This window comes from Diabrotica virgifera, chromosome 2 (genome assembly GCF_917563875.1).
Source record: "Diabrotica virgifera virgifera chromosome 2, PGI_DIABVI_V3a".
In the NCBI taxonomy this organism is placed as follows: domain Eukaryota; kingdom Metazoa; phylum Arthropoda; class Insecta; order Coleoptera; family Chrysomelidae; genus Diabrotica; species Diabrotica virgifera.
In genome coordinates this window covers 258,823,904-258,836,223 of record NC_065444.1, presented here as the reverse complement: position 1 = coordinate 258,836,223, position 12,320 = coordinate 258,823,904, and the positions used below count along the sequence as shown (strand labels likewise).

At 31.8% G+C, this 12,320-nt stretch overlaps 1 protein-coding gene across 3 annotated transcripts in view; it reads left to right on the top strand.

Annotated features, from left to right (window-relative positions):
• LOC114336016 (glycerol-3-phosphate acyltransferase 1, mitochondrial) overlaps positions 1-11,268 on the top strand; it is a 208,963-nt gene extending 197,695 nt beyond the window's left edge. For all 3 annotated transcript variants that reach the window (XM_050644505.1, XM_050644504.1, XM_050644503.1), the window contains exons 11-12: positions 956-1,253; positions 11,057-11,268. In XM_050644505.1, coding sequence (XP_050500462.1) covers positions 956-1,253; positions 11,057-11,226 — 468 coding nt within the window. In that variant the 3' untranslated portion in view covers positions 11,227-11,268. The remainder of the gene's footprint in view (positions 1-955; positions 1,254-11,056) is intronic.
• Positions 11,269-12,320: the final 1,052 nt, after the last annotated feature.

Below are 12,320 nucleotides of genomic sequence, written 5' to 3'. Positions count from 1 at the left end.
AATTACGATTGCAATTTATTATGAATTATTGTCAAAAGTGACAGTTTTTCTTAAATGGAAATGTATTCATAGACATAAGGGTAGACAGGGAATACAGTGCAAAAAGTCGATAGGTGGTCTGTCTATCTCTTTTAACCAAGCGATCCCGCGCATGTGGCAGACAAAGATAGCTAGACCACTCAATCCATAATATAATTTGCCTGATCTACTATAAATGTATTACAGTGAGGTATCTAAATGATGTTGAGATAAATCGAAAGATATCGATTGTAATTGATTGCAGGTACTTTTGACATAGAATAATCACCCCTTATTGAAATTTCAAAAATTATTTTTTTAAATTGTCCGACTACAAAATCTACCCCTTATTTTTTTCCGACAACAGTCATTCTTGGTAAGGAATAATTTACTTAATTAAATTTAGTCTTTGTCGGAAAGCTATTTATCACCAGCATTTTTGTCTATATCTTACCTGTTTAGAATGTCCGACTACGAAAACTTCCCATTAATTTTGTCGGACGGAACTTCCAATTGCTTTTTTAACCTTTCATTAAACTCTCATGCAAAAATCAGACTGCTATTCATCACCAACATAATTCCTGTGATGTGACATGTTCTACGTGTCGGACTCGTTAAAATGCCCAACATTTTTGTCGGACAAACATTTTCGCATATATTACATAACGTTGGCTATCGAATAAACTTAAAAACAACTTGCTATTTTTCACAATCATAAACTTGTCAGGACGACACGTTTATCATGCTCCACAATTAAAACTTCCCCTGTTCCAGTGTTCCCGTGCATCAAAGTTTGTCCGACTAGACACCGTTAAGCTATTAACAAATTTTCAGCTTGCTATTAATCAACTTTTCTTTCTTACGCGGGATCCAGGTCTATTAGATTAAACAAGAGTATGTTTTGAATAATTTTGCTGAATTTAACTTTCTTTTTTAGGACAGCGAGGAAGAAAATGATTTAAATATAAGAAGTAGGCGCTTAGCCCGACAGTTCGACGATGATGACAATGAAGAGGAAAGAATTTCTCCAAAAATATATAAACTAAACCCCAATAAAGAGGCTGTGGATGCGCTCAAGTATCTTAGAGTACCGATAGCACCCTTTGTAGACACGTACGCCATCACTGCATTTACGCTGGACAAATTGGTTGGAAGGCAGCTCCTAGAGTCAGAACTACTCAGTGATGTGTTGGAGGAACTTAAATCTCAGCTATCGTCTGGAGGAATAAAATATGGTAAGTTTTTTATATAAAGTTATTCTTCTTCTTCTCTAGGTGCCGTCTCCATTTCGAAGGTTGGCAATCATCAGAACGATTTTTACTGTTGAGACCGTGGCAATAAATAATTCGTTGTTACTACATCCAAACCATCCAAGGTTCTTCAGCCATGAATTACGTCTTCTTCGTATGGATCTTTTTCCCTGGATTTTTCCTTGCATATTGACCTGGAGTATTAGATATTTGTCTCCTCTCATCACACGTTCCAATTATCTCAGTTTTCTTCTCTTAAGTGTTAGAAGTACTTTTATTTCCTTATGCATACGTTTTGTTGCCTCTACATTGGTTATAGCCTAATAAAATAAAAAAAATCAAAATGTAATTCCGTACAGGTTGGAATAAATTTTATATCAAAGTTTAGGTAGTTTTTTCATTATCTATAGGAGAGAATATAAAATAATTTGACGATATAAAATGCTTAAAATTCCAAAAATTACACTATAATAAAAAAGTACTTTTTATAATAACACGGTTTTGTTATTATATAGGACATAACATGTTTCGAAAGAATAAAATATGAATTTTTAGTAGGTGTATTAACTCTTAAAATTATAATTCCAAAAATTACACTAGTATAAAAAAGTACTTTTTATAATACCACGGTTGTTTAAAATGGTATATATATATATATATATATATATATATATATATATATATATATATATAATAATTAACTTATAAAATACGAATTTGAAGTATATCAACTTTCAATTATTTATTAAAAAAATTAAAGAAATATACGCAACAGCCTTGTTCGAACTAGGAAACTCTCGGTCTGCAGTCTAATGCCACTGACCCACCATCAATTTGTAGATATCGATTTATTAACGTACTTTAAAATATCATTGCATTAGCCACATTTTTAAAATAGTTTGAAATAAAAAAAAATCGATTTATCCATTCAGGGTAATTGATTAGTGGGGAAAAGCTCCGTAGATGCATTATAGTAATAGATAGCAATGATAGTTAATAACAAAAATTGTAGCCATCTTTGATTACAGATTGATAATCAGTAATCGTAAATTGTCAGTTTTAGACAAATCAGTCATGGCTTACCTAAAATTTGGAAAGATTTAGACCCGTAATTAATAATTTGCTCTGAAAAATGAAAATATCTCAAAAACTAATAAATTTAGACATAGGGAATGTTATATATGTATAATTAAAGTAAGGTAATAGTACTTTGCGATAATGATATAAAATACAGGGTGTTTCATTTAAAATTACTGAGAAAATAATGTACTTGCGTTTTGACTCACCCTGTATTCAATATAAAGAAAATCAGGAATATCAATCATTTATGAAAATTTTGACAATAAGTAAAAAAATATGGCATCAATAAGCCATTGCCGTTGTGCTTATTTTTATTTATACACAGTGGCGTAACTAACGCCAATGCAACCAATGCGGTGCATTGGGGCGCAGGCCTTAGGGGGGCGCAAAAAACTGATATTCTGAAAAAATTTTAGCAAAAAAATATGTTGAAGCAAAACTCCCTGTAGCTTCCCGAAAATAAAAAATGTAAAAAAATATTCGTGGTATTTTATTCCGTTCACTCACTTCCGTTCAGTCACAACAGAATGTTGGTGACTCTTTTGTTTACTATTATCGTTATCTTATCTCCTCGGCGCGACGATGCACATCTGTGTTTATGGCTTTCTCATCACAACTGCTTTTGTTTATTTATCGTTGTTAGCTACAAAGATATTCAGGTAAAATATTTTAGTATTATTTTAGTAACTAGGACAACGTGTCCCTGTCATGTGTCAGTCCTTGTTGTAAGATCGTACGGTTCAGTAGTTTTTTTTTGTTGCATAAAAATACTTACAAAACAAATTTTGTCGTTGTATTTGTTATACAATTGAAATAAGTGGACCGATTATTTGTGCGTTTTAGTGGATTTAGTGTGAACAAAATGAACGGAAATAAAAGAAAAAGACCTAGTGGTGCTGAGTTCCGAAAAAGGAAAAAACAAGAAGATGAAAAAGTGAAAAAACTACCAAAGATTGACATGTTTTTAAAAGTGAGCGTGGGGACAAAATATCCACGATAGAAGAGATCGTCGCATTGCATTTTCTTGCCGATAACCAAAATTCAGAAGTCCACCAAAACGTGAGTAAGTCTGCTGATTTAAATATTACATATATAGCTCCTTCTATATCAGCACCTGGCATAAGTAGTACAGTACAAGAAAATACTGATGAAATAGGTATAATCTGCAATGTAGAGAATACAGACAGAAAAATAATAAAGAACTACTTAAGGAACTCTATGTCCAATACTAGACTGTGTGATCTTAGTGTAATTAGTATTGAACATGAAAGAGCTCGGTCTTTAGATGTAGAAAAGTTAGCAAGACTGTTCCTAGAAACAAAGAGCCGCAGGGGCTTTGTCAGGGAATAGGAATTAACGTACAGTGTTGTTCCTATGAGCTGTAGGTAGGTTTGACTCTAAGAATGCATCATCTAGTAAAATGAATCAAAGTTTGAGAAACGGAACATAAACAATATATTGTTGCTTGCGATATCATGTATACTATACTGTATAGGGCACTGAATAAATAAAAAATGTTGAGTAAAGTAAGTAGTGTATATTTTATCGTCCTAAAAAGTACATTAATGAATTGTAAGTATATAACGTGATCCTTACTTCAGTTATATTATTGGTATTTGGAAATGTTCAGTAACTTAAGGGGCTATCCTAGTGTAAAGGTACGAAATTCATATAAGTACTTTTTTTTGCGAATTTCTAATATAAAAAGTACTGTGCCAATTGTTTTGAAAATTGGTATAAGCATGTACTATAAAAAGAAGTAAAACAATTTTCATTAAAAAATATTAAAAATTAAACGATTTATGCGCCAAATACTGGCACCGTGAAAATAAAAAACATAAGTTATTTCCTATACTATCAACTATGATTTTTGAAAAATATTAAAATTTGGGAAAATGACAAAGTGTTGAAAATTTTTTTAAAATTAGCTAAAACATTTGCAGTTTCAGAAACCGCCAAATTGACATTTTTTATCCGATCAAATACCCCTAGTTGATGGTATAGAAAATACCTTATATTCAATAATATCTTTGAAATTTCATGTTTCAGGGTCTCTATTAGTCCCAATCACTGCAGCAGTGGAGCTATGTTTTTATTTTCACGGTGCAATGCTCATGCAAATTTTCAAAACAATAGGTACAGTTGTTTTTATTTTAGAAATTAAAAAAAAGTATGTGAATTTCGTACTTTTGCACTAGGATAGCCCCTTAATTTTACTTTCAATTAATTTTTTGAATAAATAACTTTAAAATTACTGTTATATTTCTTTGTATAATCTTTCTCTGGAGAAATGTCGTTGTTAGTTTCGTTGGAGGTTGGAGGGGGGGGGGGGTGCAGAATAAGTCTGGGAACAGGGGCACACGAGGAATACTTGCATTGGGGCGCAGGTCAGACTAGTTACGCCACTGTTTATACAGTGAGTTGAACTTGTTACGATTTTCATATAAAATTTGATATAACTTTGTAAATACCCTGTATAACATAACAAACCTTTATATTTTTGTAATGGAGAAGTTAAGAAGATTTCGAATATAATATAAAATATAGGGTGTTCCATTTAAAAAAACATAACTTTGATCTGCCACTATGTTATCGAACACCCTGTAAAATTCTAACTAATTTTGTAATGTGAAGCTCAAAGTTGGCTTCAATTTTTGTTATTAACTTTTATCGCTATCCATTACTATAACGGATCTACGGAGCTTTACCCTACTAATCAATCACCCTGTATAATAGCAGTTAAATATTGCATTGTTAGCTAGTTCAAAGCTATTCTGAAAATTTCAGGTACCTACGTAGCCTAGAACTATTTTTAAAATTGATTACAAAATTTGCGGAGACCGTGACACCGGCCAAGCCAAGTATGAGGTTTTAAACCAAACGTTTTAAAATGAGTCATTTTTGCACAATATTTACTTTTTTAACTGCTGAGGTAATTTAGATTTTAATAAAGGCCTTTAGGATTTTTTTTTCTACAAAGGTGAAAGATAAATATTTTGCCTAAGATTTACTAAATTAAATTTGACCCCCTATTTATTTAAATAATTATATATAATATTTAAAAATCAAATTTGCAAAAAGATATTAATTGCGTTTTAAGTAAGCGCTATAAATTATTTTATTTAATAGGAGAAGTTGCGCTATGTTGCCTGTATTAGTCAAAAAACATTGGTTAAAAAATATTTAATAATATATGAGATATTTAATTTGTTTATTTAATGTTACTATATTTTCAATTGCAAAAACGCGGTTGTTACCAAAAGAATATATATCTGTGTAAAACATGATTACTTTTATTTTTATGTATGTTTTCGATAAATGTATTGATAAATTCACTCCCCTCTAAAATGGCATTTCAACATTGTTCTAATTGGTTTATAATTTGTTTTTCTAATAACGTCGCGGGGATTAAACATTTTGAAATGCTGTTCCTATAATCGGGTTTCGGGGAATTTTTCACTAATTAAAAAATTTTTTTGTCGTTTTTTCTTCTTTTTTTTTTCCTTATAGTAAAAGATATAGTTTTGCTTATAGAGGGGGTTTCATTAAGAATGTCCAATCTCTGAGTTGAAGATTCTAGACCTCAAAATATTGAGATTTAACCAAAATCACTTAAATTAAATATGACTCCTTATTGAGTTACAAGGTTACAAGTTGTTTTATTTAAAAATTAAAAAAAATATTTTAGCAGAGTATTTTAAAACTATTTAACGTATCCTTTTCATACTTGGTAGAAAGTGTAGGTACTATACACACTATAAAATTATGTTAAATACAGGTTTCCGGCTATTACCAAAGGCGTACGACAGGGGAAAGCAAATGACTGACCCTTTCCAAATTCTACGTTACTGGCGAAATTGCCATTTTAACGCAATTTTTAGATTCTCCAATACTCTATGCAAATAACATCCTCTTCACTCGTAACGATAAAGTCATTAGTTTTCGAGATATTTGAAGTTATACATGTAATGGCACAGTTAGTTAGTTATTTGATTAATGTATTGTGCCGCTTAATTTTTAGTTTCAAATATCTCGAAAACTAATGATTTTATCGTTAAGAATGAATAATATACTCTTCAGTCTTAAAGATAAAGTCATTAGCTTTCGAGATATTTGAAATTAAAAATTAAGCTGCACAAAACATTAATCAAAATAACTGTGCCGTTACATATTTAACTTCAAATATCTCGAAAACTGATGACTTTATCGTTACTAGTGAAGAGTATATTATTTACATAGAGAGTATTGGAGAATCTAAAAATTGCGTTAAAATGGCAATTTCGCCAGTAACGTAGAATTTGGAAAGGGTCAGTCATTTGCTTTCCCCTGTCGTACGCCTTTGGTAATAGCCGGAAACCTGTATTTAACATAATTTTATAGTGTGTATAGTACCTACACTTTTTACCAAGTATGAAAAGGGTACGTCCAATAGTTTTAAAATACTGAGCAAAAATAATTTTTAAATTTTTGAATAAAACACCCTGTAACTCAATAATGAGCCATATTTTATTTAAGTGATTTTAGTTAAATCTTAATATTTTAAAATTTACAGGAACCCGATTATAGCATTTCAAAATGTTTTAAAGCGTTTAATAAATGATTTAATCAAATAGTTTTAAAAAAACAAATTATAAACAAATTAGATCAATTTTCAAATGCCATTTTAGAGGGGAGCTAAATTAAAATTTTAATTTAACAATACATTTATCGAAAACATACATAAAAATAAAAGTAGCGAGATTTTACACAGATTTATATTCTTTTGGTAACAACCGCGTTTTTGCAATTGAAAATATAGTAACAATTAATAAACAAATTAAATACCTCATAAATTATTAAATATTTTTTAACCATTTTTTTGCCTAATACTGGTAACAGCGCAATTTTTCCTGTTAAATAAAATAATTTATAGTGCTTATTTAAAACACAAAAGATATTGTTTTGCAAATTTGATTTTTAAATTTTATATATAATTATTTAAATAAATAGGGGGTCAAATTTAATTTAATAAGTCGTAGGTGAAAGATCTGTCCTTCAGCTTTGTAGAAAAAGCCCCAAAAGACCTTCATTAAAATGTAGATTACCTCACCAGTTGAAAAAGTAAATATTGCGCAAAAATGACCCCTTTTTAATTATTTAAATAATGATCCCCTCATATGATTCGGATACTTTTTTGAAAATATCTTTTATACTCACCTAAACTTTGATATAAAATTTGTTCCAACCTGTACGAATTTACATTTTGATTTACATGTAGTGTAATCTTATTTTACTAGACTACCGGTTGTTCCATAGGTCCTCCGCTATGTTTCTTTCTCTCAACTCTTTGTCTATTCCTTTGCTCCAACTTTTTTCCCGATCTACCTTGTTTTATCTTTTTTTCTGGTTGCCATTTGAGTGTTTCCTTTGGTATTCGTTGTTCATCCATTCTATGCATATGTCTGAACCAGATAAGTTGTTTTGTTGATAAGTCGTCCGTGATTGCTTGTTTGTTTCCCATTATTTCTATAATGCGTTCGTTGGTACTCCTTTCTCTTCTAGATCTGCTGCTCTTATATCTATTTCGGTTGTGCTCAGCGTTGCCAGTTTTCTTTCTCTCTGTGGCCATACCTCACAGCTATATAGAGTGATACTTTTCACCATAGTTTCATATAACTTTTTCTGGAGCTCATTTCATAGGTATTTCTGACACTTTGAATTATTATGAAAAGGGTTTTCTAGTAACGAATTTTTTCGATTTTTATTAGCTTCAATTTGGGTCATGTCAACTTTTTTGTGAAAAATAGTTTTTGAGTTTTTTTTATGAAAAACCGCTTTAAAACGGGCATTTTTTTAAGAAAAATAATTAAATCTTTATGCTTTAATAACTCATAAAGTATCTATTAATTTATTTTAATAACTTTATATACCAAATGTTGCTTAGAATTTGTCCCTTTATCGTTCTATGGAGTTATTTTTAATAAAACAATTTTCACCTACGAGAAGGGGTGACATCCACCTCCAGGGTAAAAGCGTAAGTTAGAGTCGGACAAACATAAGTTTGGGATTGCGACGTAGCGTTTCGCGCAGACAAGCAAACCATTTAGGCAGATTTGAAATAAATTTTTATAAGTAAATTATAATAGTACCTAAATTATATTTAATTAAAGCGAAGAATGAATTTGTTTCTTTTTATTTTCATAGTTTTTAATAATTATGAAGCTTATAATCAGTTGCATTTGATAAAATAATGAGCAAAATATTAGGAGTACTTTAATATATGACAAATTCCTCAATACTTACAATTATTTAATAACATTATCAGGAAGGAAGGAAGGAAGGAAGTATTTCAACTATAAAAAAAAATTAAACAAGTGTTTATTTTTACTAATTCTAATGTATTTATTTTCTAAACAATGATTTTAAACAAAGTTTTAATTACGATTCTTCGGATGGTTCTAAGATATCTATTCCGGAATTTGAATCACTGTCCTCATCCTCAGAAAAGCTTTCTTCTGATGAACCAATATTAATAAAAAATTTTAGGTTTTCCAGCGTAGCGTCTAACAAATGCTCTTTTTTTATTAGGGTGTCTTCATATTTGTTTACGTGTTTACATATGCTAGCCCATTCTTGTATTAACACTTCTGAAAATTTTTTTTCGTTATATTTTCAACATCGTTTATGTTGCATGTTGTATTATGACTGGCCACCCTACCTTTTACCAAAGCCCATATTTTTTCTATAGGGTTTAACTCCGGATGATAGGGAGGCAAGCGAAGTACTTTGTGCCCGTGTTGTTCAAGCTCATGATCTAGTACATAAACAGGTGGAAAACGTGGTTTATGGACTTGTATAATTTTGTACAATTCCGGCTTGGTTAAGTTCACTGGAAAAGGGATGCTTTTTTCCTGTAACCACTTTACCATAATATCCTTACGGTTGGCAGACGTCACATTTTTTTCCATTGTTACATTATGGTAGGATGCATTGTCAACTACCAGGACCGAATTTTTGGGTAAGTTGGGTAAGAGCTGACTTCTGACCCACTTCATAAAATTAAGGTGTCGTCATGATAGTCACCACAAATAAAATTGTAAAAGAATTGTATCTATCTACCATTTTTGTTAAAAATGTATCTATATCAGTGTGTTTACGAAAAAATTTATATTTCGTTCTAAACGGGTACAAACAATTGTTTTATAATTTTACTTACTCTATTTTATTTACCATAAAAAATATAGGTATCAATTTCCCATTAACTAATAATCTTTTAACTTTTAAACTATTTACCATTAATTGTAGGGGATCTTTTCTCGATGGTGTAGAAGTCGTATATAATATTTTTAATGGTTTTCACTTGTCCACTGCTCAATTCAATTTTTTTGGAACCACAACGTTTTCTTTTTGGACTTTTAAAAGATAAATAAGTCGCTCCATTTTTATTTACGTCTCTACCATCTTTTCTTATTTTGGTTAAGGTGTTTTTGCTTATACCCGTCGCTGCTAGAATCCTATCCCTACAATTACCAATGTTAAATGTTACTAAACGAAAATATTGCGAAAAAATTGCAAAAGATTGGCGTGAAAGAAGAAACAGTGCCTAAAAACTTGTGTATTTGATCAGAGCATCCTTCCTGTTAGGACGTATGGCTCATAAACATGGACATTAACAAAGGCCAGCATAAACAAAATAGAAAGGACTCGCAGAAAATATCTATTGTATTAATTCATATTTTATTCCATGTTGGGAATAACACTTCAAGACAGAAAACCAAACAAATGGATAAGAGAGAAAACAAACGTAAAAAATGTAACTGAGCATATTCAGGGTTAAAGTGGAGATATGCAGGCCACAATGCGAGACAGGAAGATAAAAGATGGAATGCTGAAATACAAAACAGGAGACCGTGGACGCAGCTGCAGGAACTCATTGGACAAGTGCAGCCAAGGACAGACAGATATGGAAAGATTTGGGGAAAGCCTATGTCGAAAGGTGGATAGAAATGGGCTAAAGAAGAAGAAGAAGAATCTGATGAAACTTCATAAATACAATTATAATAAGAAAATAAGAATAATAGTAACTTTAATATCAAGAAAATAAAATGTCATTAACAATACTTACGTCAATTTACTTAAAGCTATTAACAGGTTTTCGGTTGTTTTGAAATGTGCTGCCTCTTGTTCCATACATGTAGTAACATTATAAATGATTGCCTTTGCTTGGCTAGTCAATCCCAGCCATTTGATTCCTATCTTTTTATGAGGCATATTGTTAAATAACTAATGACTTAACTTAACGCACTAGAGATACACTAAATGTCTTAATAATACACTAATTACTACTACTAATATACCAAACACTAAGCTAAAAACTATTAATAAAATATCCAACACGATCAAACCAATAAGTTAAACACTCTCTGCGGTACGTAATGCACTTCTAACTACGACACTGGCGATCAGCAAACTGGCCGTTTCCATGGTAACGCTAGTAAACAAGAACCACTGCGCATCATCGAGTTTTGAATCATATTCCCAAACTTATGTTTGTCCGAGTCTAGCACCATGTAACTTTTGTTTCTTGAGGCATCTTCTAACTACTCACCAATTTTCATGAAAATCGATGGAATTTCAACGAAGTCGTAGGTGAAAACCTTGAGTGACTGTACTAAGCATGTACTAACTGTAAGTATACATAACATCTAAAATATTTTTGTTTGTTTTAGGAGAAAGCGTTTCAGTCGATACGATAAAGAACGCCCTAAAGCTTTACCAACACTGGGGTATTCTCGAGTGCCATTCGGAGAAAAAGATGAGGTTGTACTATCTCCAAGAAAGCCAGGACGATTCTGAGTGCATTTCCGCATTGTATCAAAGGGTACAAAAGTTCCGGTAACAAGTGACTAGAGGCCTTAGTACGAGATATACGTAATGTGAACGTTGGTCAACTTTCTGTATACACTGCGCGCCAAAATTGATCAATTTGATCCCAAATTTCAACCAATCGCAAAAACAGGTGATCTAATGTGTTTGGTGCATTAGGTAGTTGTCGTAGTCATCTCCCTACGATGTCCCAAACGTATTCTATTGTCTTGAGGTCGGGACTTCTCGCTGGTATGAAATTATCCCCAATCTTCTTCTTCTTCATGTGCCATCTCCTCTAAGAAGGTTGGCAACCATCACGGCAATTCGCACTTTCGATACCGCTGCTCTAAAGAGATCAGCAGAAGTGCAATTAAACCAAGCTCTCAAATTGTTTAACCAGGAGATGCGTCTTCTTCCGCGACTCCTTCTACCCTGTATTCTTCCTTGCATTATCAATTGTAACAAGTTATAACGCTCGCCCCTCATAACATGTCCCAGATATTGCAGTTTTCTGACTTTAATTGTATTTAAAATCTCTTTATCTTTTCCCATTCTTCTCAACACCTCGATATTCGTGACTCTATCCACCCAACTTATTCTTAATATTCTTCTGTAGGCCCATAACTCGAAGGCTTCTAATCTGTCCGAAACATCCTTCTTTAATGTCCAAGCCTCCAACCCATAGAATAATACGGAGAACACGTAGCATCTCAGAAGTCTTATCTTTAAAGAAATTGTAATGTCCCTGCTACAGAGTACTTTTTTTAGTTTGTTGAAAGCATTTCTTGCCTGTCCTATTCTTGTTTTAATCTCTTCTGTGTACTCATTAGTTTCATTAATTATTGTACCCAAATATTTATATTTTTCAACCTTTTTAATTTGTTCTCCATGTATTGTTATGCTTTCTTGGCGCTGTTGAACTTTTGTGATTACCATAAATTGTGTCTTTTTTGTGTTTAGGGACAGTCCGTTTTCTTGGCTGACTTCTACCACTCTGTCAACCATTTGTTGTAAATCCTCAAGACATTCGGCTAATAAAATAGTGTCGTCGGCAAACCGTATATTATTGATTGGTCGCCCATTTACTTTTATTCCCGTGGTTAGGTCTTCTAGTGCTTCCTGGAT